This window comes from Trichinella spiralis (genome assembly GCF_000181795.1).
Source record: "Trichinella spiralis strain ISS 195 chromosome Unknown Scfld4, whole genome shotgun sequence".
NCBI lineage: Eukaryota > Metazoa > Nematoda > Enoplea > Trichinellida > Trichinellidae > Trichinella > Trichinella spiralis.
In genome coordinates this window covers 9,541,328-9,553,479 of record NW_003526943.1, presented here as the reverse complement: position 1 = coordinate 9,553,479, position 12,152 = coordinate 9,541,328, and the positions used below count along the sequence as shown (strand labels likewise).

The window sequence follows — 12,152 nt, the reverse complement described above, 5'->3', positions numbered from 1 at the left end:
ATGCATATATATATATATCACGGAAAAGTATCAACTATAGAAAAATTAATTAATAATGCTGTTGTCTATGGATATAATAAATAAATGTAGTAAATCGACACTGGAATTTAAATCACTAAACTAATTTTTAATCTTCAGTTTAGACATTCAATTTTGCAACAGAGATTTTCCTCCCATTTCACTGGGAATTGCCAAGCCCATTTGATCGAGCACTGTTGGTGCAACGTCGCATAAAGCGGGTTCGCGATCGGGCAGTTTTGCCATCAGACGTCGTTTGCCAGTCGAGATGAATGGAACTAAAAATCAAAATCAAAAATTAACCCTACTGTAATAATTGCCAGCAAATACCTCGATTGCACGTATGCGCTGTATGTTTGCCTCCTTTTGGATCGAACATCTGCTCCGCATTTCCATGATCGGCAGTGATCATTAAAACATAACCAGCTTCTTGACAAGCTTTTTCAACCAAACCAATAGCACAATCTATTTATTTAAAAAACACACACATGCATACATACATATAAGCAAAATGCACATTGTTATATTATTACATGCAGGTAAAATGCTTACCAGTTGCTTCACAAGCTTTCACCGCTGCCTCGTAAATGCCTGTGTGACCAACCATATCCGGTGGAGCAAAATTACACATAACAAACGGATAATTCTTTGTTCGAATAATTTCAGCCATCTACAAAAACAAAACTCAAAAAATGAACACCAAAACCATATATACATATACATACTTTGGAACCAACTTCCATGCAACTCATTTCTGGTTTCAAGTCATAAGTAGCCACTTTCGGCGATGGTATCATCAGTCTATCTTCGTGATCAAATGGAGCCTCGCGTCCACCGTTAAAGAAAAATGTCACGTGCGCATACTTTTCAGTTTCTGTAAATTGTAATTAATTTTCATGCAAAATATTGCACATAGAACTCTCTAAACCATACCAGCACAGTGAAACTGAGGAATACTGTTAGCAGCCAACCATTCGGCCAAAACATTCTTGTGCGATTCAGGAGGAAAAAGCAATGGAAATGTAAAATCTTTGTTATATTGTGTCATGCAAGAGATGTACTAAAGTGCAAAAAAATGGCATTGATAATTGCAATATATATGTGCGTGTGTGTAAAAAAGAAAAGTTTAGTACAAGATTTTTTGGATGTGCAACATCAGTTTCGAAATTTCGTTTAATGCCAAATGCTTCTACAATCTGTCGCATACGGTCAGCTCGATAATCAAAAAATATCAGAGTATCATCATCTAAAATAAGAAAATGAATATGCAAAACAAAACAAAACAAAAAAAAACGAAGATGAATCCACATCGTAGTATATGGATACCTTTTATGCGCCCTTCATCGTTCACAATGATTGGTTTTAAAAATTCATCAGTCACATTGTTGTCATAACTTTTCTTTATCACCTATGAAATGCAAATCATATAAAATACAAAATAAACATTAAAAAACACATTTATATATATATTTATACAAAATTAATATTTATCAACCTCTATAAGTGTATCTTCAGTTGCTTTTTCTCCTCTACCGGCTACTAAGCCTTCGTATGCAATTTGATTGCGTTCCCAACGTTTATCTCTGTCCATTGCATAATAACGTCCAACTACAGTTGCCAGTTGACCATACTGAATATTTTTCGTGAAATTGAAAACCTCTTCAACGAATCGAACTAAAAGAGAAACAATATTTTATGCAAATAAGTCAAACCAATTCTCGAACCTCCGCTTGTCGGGCTCGTATCACGACCATCAGAAAAGAATTGAATAAAACACTTTGGAACTTTGTGGTATTTTGCCGCTTCAAGTAAACCGAACATATGCTTGATGTGAGAATGGACACCGCCGTCGCTAACCTCCAATCGACAAGCATATTTTTATTCGCAAATTATAAATGTGAACAAAAAATCCACATCCCAGATGCAGATTGCAATGCAATTACCAATCCAAGCAAATGAAGGCGACCATTTTTATTGCTCGCATTCTTGCACGCGTTCACCAATGTCGCATTTTCCTTGATTTTTCCAGACGTTACTGCCATGTTGATACGAACAATATCCTAAAATTCAAATTTACCAATACCAAATAAAAAAAATTCAAATTATATTTGTGCTTTCATCAAAAAATAAAAATATTTTTTACAATATGAAAAGAAAAGATGCATAGAATCTACATATACATACATTTTGCTTACATAAAAAACAAATAACATTATCAAATTTAAATTTGCACAACAATGACAACAACAACAATAACAAGGATAACTTAAAAACTGCAAGATATTCAAGGATAAAAGAAAAGAAAAAAATGAAATTAATAATATAATTGGATTTGTGTTAAGCAGTAGCTTACTTGATAAACAACACGTCCTGCACCAATATTCAAATGTCCCACTTCAGAATTTCCCATAAGACCTTCTGGTAAGCCGACGTGTAAACCGTGCGCTTCCAGCTGAGTACTATTCTCACCGAACAGTCTCGTCATCACAGGTGTTTTAGCATTGCAGATAGCATTTCCTGAATTGGTCAAAAAGAAGCAATCACTCACTGCATAATTATTCATATGATTATAATTAATTTCGCATACCGTTAGCTGAACCGCACATGCCCCATCCATCAATGACCACTAAGCAAACCGGCTGGGTAACTTTTGCACAGCTCATTGTATAATAGTAAAATTTTCTAAAATAACAATTTCAATAAAATTCACAATTACCATTATTATGAAAAATCACACATGCTGTATTACGCACGTCGAATATTATAAAAATAATAAAAAATAATAATGTTATTGTCATTGAATGATATGGTATCTATCTATTTTTTTTAAAACTATTCAAATAATTTGCAAGTCATCAAAGAAACAAACATTGCTGTCTCAAAGCAGTTAAACAGCTGTCACACATGACGATTACAAGTTGATTTCAAATATTAATTTTTATAAACAAAACAAAAAACATATTCTTTGAAAAATAAATAATATTGAGGAAATAAACTATCTGATCGATAAAAATCTGATCAACAAAACATATGACAATGCAAGCAGATCATTATTGGCATGCAAGAAAATTTCTTATTTATTTATTAAAACAATTAATAATATAATAATTCAAAATCATTTCACAATGCAATCAGTACATCAACGGGACGTGCTAAAATGTAAATTATGCAAATAAATCAATAATTCACTCATTTACTGAGTATAATGATGGATGGAAAATATTCTACACAACGTCAATAATTATCATTACTATTTTCTTTATTTATGTACTTGTATCGCAATTTAATTTAGATTAAAGAAATTGAAATTTTCACAAAACAAGTATACGAGAATAGAAATGCTGAGAAAGACAAACAACAACTGAACCAATGATTCAATATTTTCAATAATAATTTCTTCGAACAATGCTATCGCAATTAGCTAGTTACTTTTTAAGTTTCATTAAAAACAATTTCTCTTTTCAACTTTTAACATCTATTGAAATTCTATCCTCTAATTAAAACAAATAACAGAAAATTTAAAAAAAATAGTCCAATATTAAAATTATAACTAACACAATATGAGAACTAGCATACTTGAGCAGAATTTCTCTTCGTCAATAATGCAGCAAACAGGCAGGCACTCAGTGGTTTAAGAGGAAAACAAGCTATTAAATGAAAACGTCAAAATATGCAATCAACAAATGTTCACAAATAAGAAGCTGAAATGAATCCTCAGTGTAGCTGATCACCTCAGTGGAAAATATTCACGAGTAGAATTAACACTTCAAGTTCGACATCACAAATATTAAAAATTAAAAATTCAAATAAAACCTTCTGGATATCGAATAGAGTAGAGTACTTTTCAGCTGCAACTAATTTGACAAAATAATGCACAAATATTTTTAAACGTACAAATAAAATTTTTTAAATTAAAACAACACAAGATGAGCAAATGGAAACGCAGAAAAATACTGTCAACACAAATCAGACAGCGAAAATTCGATTGACATGTTCTACACTAGTATGCACATACTATACCAGAACTGGAATTTAAAGGTTAGTTTAAAAGAAAATGTTTATGAATAAAAGTCTATTTGAAATATTTACTCTGTGATTGACAGCTGAAATATACGTAAATATATTAAATGTCTTAAATTGCAAATATCATCCATGATTCTGCTACACTACATGATTCACAGCTGAAAAAATAATTTTTCGAATTTTATAAACATACCGGTTAAAAATTTTTGTAACAAAAAAATTTTTTATTACTAAAACATGTTTACAATATGAAAATCCACTTCAAATTACCTTAACACAGGATAAATTGATTCAAGTCGAACCTCTGACAATGGACAGCAAATGCAGCATAAAATCAATAATACAGTACTCAAGTACTACCTGTTCATCATCCTGAACTTCATTTAAACAACTAAGTCATATTATCCATTTTCAGAAATATTATTAAAATGTGAAAATTTACAAAATTATAGTTCTCAATTTCACATCTTCACATCGCTGCATATTGAAACGAATGTCATAACCGTATACAGTAGTCATTAAAAATGCAGGTAGTTATATACATTTATTGCCACATTAGTGCATGTTTTCATTTATTTATTCATTTCAGTTGTTGATTTCAGCTCTGCTTCAGAGAATGATGTTGTGTTGAAAATATTTGAGCTGTCATATGCGAAGTGATTGATTGCTTGTTTTGTGCAATTATTTTGTTGTGTATTTATTAATTTTATCTTCAAAGTACAAACTGAAAAAGGAATAATACTCCATTGTAAATAAAAGCTAAATTTAATTTCAGTTTGAACGTCCAGCTATAAAAAAAAAGTAGTAACCACCATATTTAAACATTCAAGCTAAAGCATTGAAAGAAAAGAACCGTTGATTACGTATAGCAATATCAAAAAATAATTATGGCTATATACTTTTTTAAAAATACAATGAAATATGCAGCTATAATTTTTGAAAACTACTGCTATGCAGTTTCTTGCTTTAGTCCCTTGTGAGAGAGATAGTTTGATGTGAACATGATGCACTTCCAAATTTTAAGAGAAAAAAAACAAATATTTCTTCCTAAAAGTCTCTGATTTTGGAAAATAGATATATATTTTTTTGTCCAACTGTATAATAAGCTAAAGAGTCAGTTTTGATTGCATTTTATAACAAACAGCGAAACGTACGAAAAATTTTTACATCCTTAACTCTTGTAATTAAAAACGGTTGAATAAAGTCAAAAATAAGTAAATAAATAAATACAATAACATATAAATCACTGGCGTATTAAATGTATATATATTACAAAAATAATTTCTCAAAATAAAATAAATTACTTTAAGTGTACATAAATAAAACTGTCCAGTGTTAATTTTCACTTAACAATTTGAATATTTTGCCAGCGGTTGTTTCACTTTATATTTTGTATATTTCAGAATATTCCTGTAAAATTATTCTTCAATTTCTTCATCATAAAAATTGTTGCTGTTGTTCCACTTTGTTGAGTGTTGTTGAAATGCGAAAAATTAAAAATCCAAGTGCGCAAGTATAAATTGGACTTTTTCTACAACATTCACACGTTCGTCGTGTAAAGACTTTTATACACAATTCTGCATTGTGTTGTATATAACTTGCATAGATAATGGTGCGCAAATGATCGACAAAATTTTTAACCTCTTCTAAATGAACACTTCTGTGTTGGGAACAGTCAAAAATTTACCAAAGTTTGTCCAAAAAAAACAAAGGATACAATACCTCATATTGCTAATAGTTTCTTCATTGAAACCGTTGGACAAAAAATTAATAATAAATAATAATAAAACAATAATAAAAGTTGCACATACAAAATGAGCGGACGCTCAGAAACCAAATCACGCATAATACCCTAATTACCAACTGAGAATACGAGGAATAAAAAAGAAATGATGAAAGAAAATACAAAATTTTCACTTTTCTCTACCACTGATCATCATCCCAGGATTTTGGTCATTTTCTTGGATCTTTAAAAATTTAAATACACGCAAACAGAAAGAAAATGCACATGGCAGTGTAGTTACTACTGTTGTTGTTGTTGTTGTCGTTGTTGCTGCTACTGCTTCATTGAGGTTGGTTGGAAATGCAAAAATGAAATAATATGCAATTCAGATCACGAAGCTAAACTGTGCATGCATGCATGCATGCATGCATGCATAATGTTGTGCATTGTTGTTCAATGAGAAGACAAGTTACGAGACTGATGAAATCAAAAATTGACAATTGGCACAATGGCAAAAATTTCCACTTTTCCAAAAAAAAATAAATATGAAAAAATGTGCTAAAAATTTTAAAATCTAAGGCGTTTGAGGATGCTTAGAATTTTGTGAAAGGGAAAAGAGATAAGTAAAAAAAAGAAGGTTGAAGAAAATCAAAAGGGCATACACATAAATTGCATATATGTTGATGAGTCAGTCAGTCTGTCTGTTTGTAATTCGGGCAGGCTTTATCGTGGCCAATCAACAGCCACGGTAATTATTTTTTTAAAAAAATAACCTGGATAAAGTGAGCCAGCCGCTTAGAGTTAATGAATGAATTAATTAAAATATGATACACGACCAAAGTGTACCGAAATCCCACTCCATAAAAAACAAAGAAAGAAAGAAAAGCAGAACAGAAGAAACATGATCATCATGATTCAGAAATTCAGAAACAGTAATTCAAATTCCTTGCCGACCAACAGAGGAATTAAAAAGTAAATTAATAAATAAAGAAGAAAATAAAGAAAAAAGCTCGTGAAGAGAAGATGCAAGAATGTGAACGGATTTTCGGGACAAGTGTCTTTTGTCCAGATTATCCACGAGTTTCACTGTTGTTTGTTGCGTTGCTTCATTCTACCAATCAATCAATCAATCAACCAACCAATCAAAACTAACTGCTCATTTGCATTACAATCGTGGCGAGAGTTTCGGCGATGGTGCAACGGAAGGAGTTTTCTTATCAGGCGAATGCGGTGCACTGAACAAAAACAACAGCAGAAAATATTCAATGAAATATAATTAAATTTGTCACTCACTCGTTCGTAAGACGAAATTCTTCTGGAATAGATGAATGCAAAACGACACCACTTCCACCGAGCTTCGGCTGCCAAAGGTCATATCCCAATTTGTGCACCTCACTGGTAATCATATCGATCACAGTTTGGGATGTGTCTACAAAAAATATAAAATTTCCATGCAAGAGAGCATAAATCATCATCATCATCAACAACAATCCCCTAACTAGGCTTCAAAAAAGCAAACAACGATCCACCGCCACCGGCTCCGGTCATTTTTGGATGAATGCCATATCGGGCAAGAGTAGTACAAATTTGATCAATTTTCGGATGTCCCACACCCAAGGCAATCAGTAACTGATTATTGATACGACACAATTCCTGCAACAAAAACAACGTATCTTTAGAAACATCAATTTCCAAACAAATATATATATATATGTATATATATATATATATATATATGTATGTGTGTAAATAAATAAATAAATAAATATGAATGTTAAAACTTAAATTTCATACAACCTCAAAAGGCATGCAAAGTAAACATGCATGGCTAACAAGGAATTTATGAAACAAAAGAAAATTCCTTTTGTCTTTGTTCCATAAATTGTTGCGCAATTTCGTGTACAATTTTCGCTACTTAACTTGCAAAATAACACTGAATTTGACTGACAAAACACTGAAAAAGCATTTCATCAAATTATTCAAAAAAAAACAATGTGACAAACAAAAAATGCGTTCATTGTTTCAAAATTTAAATTTTGAAAAACATACAACTACTACTGAATCGCTATCCAAAGCAATGTGAAACACGGATGAAAAATAACAGAAGCAAACAAATAAAAACAAACAAACAAACAAACAAACACGTCAGCTGAGCTAAACACTTAAGAGCATTCACTTACATTAACGTCCGAATAAAGCTCCATAGACCATTCCTGAAAAAAATCACATGAAGGCCACACAAAGAAACAAGCAAGCATAAACTTTTCATTCTGTACAGTGGACAGTTTATTACAATATAAAAAAAGAAATTAAAAACAGAAATGAACAAAAAAAAACCTCTTCTGTTTTTCAATTTTAATAACTATTTATAATATTTAACTTTACCCTTGATTTTCCATTAAACTTTTGATAAAATTTAAAACCGTATATTCCTCATTAGAGTAATAATTCTAAACTTGAAACGGAACTACTATTTTATTAAACGTACATTTTTAAACATTTTAATTTTAAACAAACATAAAATAATATATTCCACTTTACTGGTATATGCCTCAAACAATCACGAGAAGGATACAGTGTGAACAATAGATATATATGAAAAATAATTTTAAACTTGGAAAAAAGGAGAAAAGCATCTGTGACAAGAGAAAAATAATTTGAAATAATGTCATGTCGAGAAAAAACTTTGACATTAAAATTTTTTTGAAAAAATAATTGGTTTTATTTTTTTACATTTTTCACTTATGCTTGCGGCAGATCGATAATTTATTGCTTTTCTTTCCCGTCTGATCGTCTTCCAAACGACGAATTTTACAACTTAGAAACTGTACAAATTATACAGAGATTCACATAGGAAAAGCATTGCCTACATTCAAATATGGCGTGCGTTACAGACATGCTTGTTAAATAAATAAAAAGAAAATACATAAATATAAATAAACAAATTTAAAATATACCACAGTAAATGGTAAATAACCAAATATAAGTATGTATATCTTCTGTATGATGTATATATATACGTATATATATAGGTATACAGACCTGACAAAAATGACATGCATCGAATACGGAAAAGCTTACCTGCAATGAATAGTGCTCATCTTCAGAGCACGTTTTTCTATTTTTGGAATGCTGCGGCTGACCAAGAATTTTGATGGCATCCCGAGATATTGCATCAATAGCATTAAAAATGCCATCAATCACTTCAGGAAACTGAATAAACAAAAAAAAATACTTATAAATACACTTTAAAAAATTTCAATTATGCATGACGGTGAAATGAGAATTCAAAAAAGACAACAACAAAATCTACATGAGTGAAGCAATAAAATTTTTTTTGGATTCGCAATGTTGATTTTTTGAATTGAAAACTTCGTCAAATAATGCTATTAATAGTTTCAAAACTTGCCTTCTTAAGCCTATCTTTAACAAGAGTGACCATGCGGGATGTGTTGCGTTCGACTTTAGAATTCACCAAAAGCACCTTTAAGTCTGGAAGACTAAACATATATGAATTAATGAAATGAACGAGCACAAATTTCAATACAATACAATGCAATACTTTTCAAGTTGCTCAATTTTGCAACCATGTCTATAGCTGGCAACACCTCCTGAAAACAAAATTAAAATTTAATATCTGAAACTCTCGTAAATCCATATCATTTTTTCGCTAGTAAAATTTGCATAAAATAAAATAAAATAAAATAAAATAATACACGTTCACGTACCGTATGTGCAAATTGTAGCGTCCAGGCCAGATGCCCGTCCGTGAATGAGCGATTCAGCGGCCGAAGCCCAGAGCCGTATCGTTTCCAGATGCTGCGGAGACCACGTGCTTGCATTATTAGCAGCTGTTACTGTAGGACTGGGAATTATCTCGGCCACTTGGAGCAACGCAGCAGCTATGCATACACAATAAGCACCTGAGGAACCTAAGCCAACGCATGAAGGAAGATTAAACCGGACCGTCACCTTCACTGCCAACAAATCCCTGCAAAGCGAAACACAAACAATCTTTATTAATGAATAATAATAAAATCAAAAAAAATGTTATTCTTAAATGAAATAATTGAAATGTAAATTTTTTCAAATAAAAATACTTTCGCTTCCTCGCGACACCAATCAACAAGTAAAGAAAAGCTAAGCTCGCTAATTGCTGCACCCCGCATTGATCCTCCGAAGTTCCACAAATTTGGCGTGCAATCGGCACCACAAGTTCCAAACAAGGCGGAGCATTATCATCAGTTTTGCCTTCTAAAAATACCAAAACAACAACAACATTGTTTTGCACATATATGCAAATTTAAACGGTGATGAAGCGTTTTACCGTAAAGTTTGTCGACCGCTTTGCGCACGTCTTTCATTAACCACGTCCGCTCCACACCCAAATCAGGAAGTGACAAGTAGATGCGTCCATCAGCAGAAGTGAACAAGTTCACATACGTACGAAGATCAATACAGCCAGCGACTGCGGTCTGAAATACAATTTAAACTTGATCATCGTTGAAATAAAAAGCTTCAAAATGAAATTGCAAATTTAAATTTTAAATACAATGCAGATTTAATAACTTGAAGATTACAATTAAAATAATATCAAATGTTGCTTGTTCAACAGCTGCACTTCAATTATAAATAATTAGTTATTTTCAATAGAACACCCACTGTTGCAAAATTTAAAAACCAACTAATAATCTTCTCACTGCTACTAGCTAAAAATAATTAATTTTATTTTGGATAAACTATATTTTGAATTGGAATATTTATTTTTCTGCGTTGCGTATTTTATTTTAAAATAATCAACTGCTTGAGCAGATGATGATTAATTTTCGATCACCTGGACAAACAATTCATGTAAACGTTGCTAAATTCATCTAACTAAAACAGAGTTTACAAATGACTTTGGCAAAATTAATCCAATGCAATGCTTAAATCGAATATTCACATATTTGCCTATTCTTTTATGACATATTTGCATACTTTGAACTGCAATAGGACGTATTGTCTATTATTATTGTTATTATTGGGCCAAAATTATTTATCAGTATCAATTTTTTTTCACTTCTCATCTAAACTGAACCAATCAACATTCAATTTCATCAGTACAAAAACCCATAATTAACAAAAAAAAAAGCTTTTTACAAAATAAAATTTCACAAAATTACTCCTTGAATTTCACATTTTTTATGAATTGACAATACAGTAACATAATAACAACAGCAATAAAAAACAAATTAAATAATGATAATCCATTATTTTTTTTCCTATTTGATGTTTGCTTTTTGAATTAAAAATTGAATAAGTTTACATGATAATTTGCATGAGAAAAGAAGGAGGGAGGGATTTTTCATTGATACAAACGGTTTTACTTTTGAACAATTGAACAAAGCATGTGGTTGTGATCAATTTTGACACATCATCTGACAAGTTTATCAAATAGTGCAATAAATTTTTTAAAAAAAGCAAGAAAAGAATTCAGCACGAAAAATGCAGCAAAAAATAACGTTCTGAAACCGAAATTGCGGTTTCACTTTTCGAATAAATCACAACAGCAGTGTAATGTTTGTTTGAACAACATTATTATTCTTATTAAAACATTAAATTACATTTGCTTTCTATTTTAAATGATAATTTTTGTTCAGAATTGTATATTCCCCTTTTTTTTTGAAAATCACACACACACACACACCCTCATGCAGTATAAGATCAGAGTTGAAAGTTGCAATGAAAAATGATCGTCATTGGTCGTTTAGCGTCATTGAATATTGCTCAAAGCAAGCAAGCAAATGTCATGACAAGCTTCAATAAATTGTCGACATTGTCAAATTGAAAAGCATTTGTTAACATGATTTAGCACGTCCATTTCCAAAACTCAATTAGAGAAATCATTGAACCACGAATTCCCCTCCAACACGCGATCTCTTTGGGCATTCAATTTTCCAAATTGCACGTCAAAAGTCAAACAAATAAGCAAACAAACAAGTAAATAAATAAAATTCAACGATCACTTTTTGCATGAAAGGTGATTTTTTCAACAATTATGAAAAGATATAAATAAATAGATATATATATATATATATGTATATTTTTTTTGTTAACACAGCTTACAACAAGTCATTCAAATAATCAGATAATTGCATTCGTTTGCACAACTGTTACAAAGTTTAGATTCAATCGAACAAAAAAAAATAATCTTCATGAAAGCAGCATACAATTTTTAATTTCTTTCAATTACGACCACTTTCGAGTAGAGATGGACATTTTCAGTGAAATTGGTCTATTTTTGGAGTTTAATATTTTTTTTCCACGAAAATATAATTTTCCATATATTGTCAATATTGAATTGTTGAGTGAATGAGAAAATGAAAAGTTATGAAAAATCGAACCACAA

General features: G+C 31.0%; 1 protein-coding gene across 1 annotated transcript; it reads right to left on the bottom strand.

The window, feature by feature from the left end:
• Nucleotides 1-147: 147 nt before the first annotated feature.
• On the bottom strand, nucleotides 148-10,739 carry Tsp_02466 (phosphoglycerate mutase, 2,3-bisphosphoglycerate-independent). Its single transcript, XM_003378119.1, has 16 exons — nucleotides 10,641-10,739; nucleotides 10,092-10,239; nucleotides 9,317-9,375; nucleotides 8,846-8,977; nucleotides 7,945-7,977; nucleotides 7,264-7,417; nucleotides 7,058-7,193; nucleotides 2,606-2,700; nucleotides 2,372-2,565; nucleotides 1,962-2,078; nucleotides 1,514-1,648; nucleotides 952-1,078; nucleotides 744-892; nucleotides 571-688; nucleotides 349-483; nucleotides 148-296 (listed from the first exon to the last, which is right to left on the bottom strand). The coding sequence occupies exons 1-16, from the start codon at nucleotides 10,737-10,739 to the stop codon at nucleotides 148-150; spliced, it is 1,980 nt and encodes a 659-aa protein (XP_003378167.1).
• Between the last annotated feature and the right edge of the window lie 1,413 nt (nucleotides 10,740-12,152).

Excerpts from the sequence above, each read along its gene's own strand:
- Tsp_02466 (XM_003378119.1), bottom strand. The coding sequence starts at position 10,739 with ATGCAAATATGTCATAAAAGAATAGGCAAATATGTGAATATTCGATTT. Across the intron at positions 1,079-1,513 it reads CTGAAGATACACTTATAGAG|TACATCTCTTGCATGACACA; the intron begins GTTGATAAATAT and ends TTTGCACTTTAG. Across the intron at positions 893-951 it reads TCCTCAGTTTCACTGTGCTG|AAACTGAAAAGTATGCGCAC; the intron begins GTATGGTTTAGA and ends TACAATTTACAG.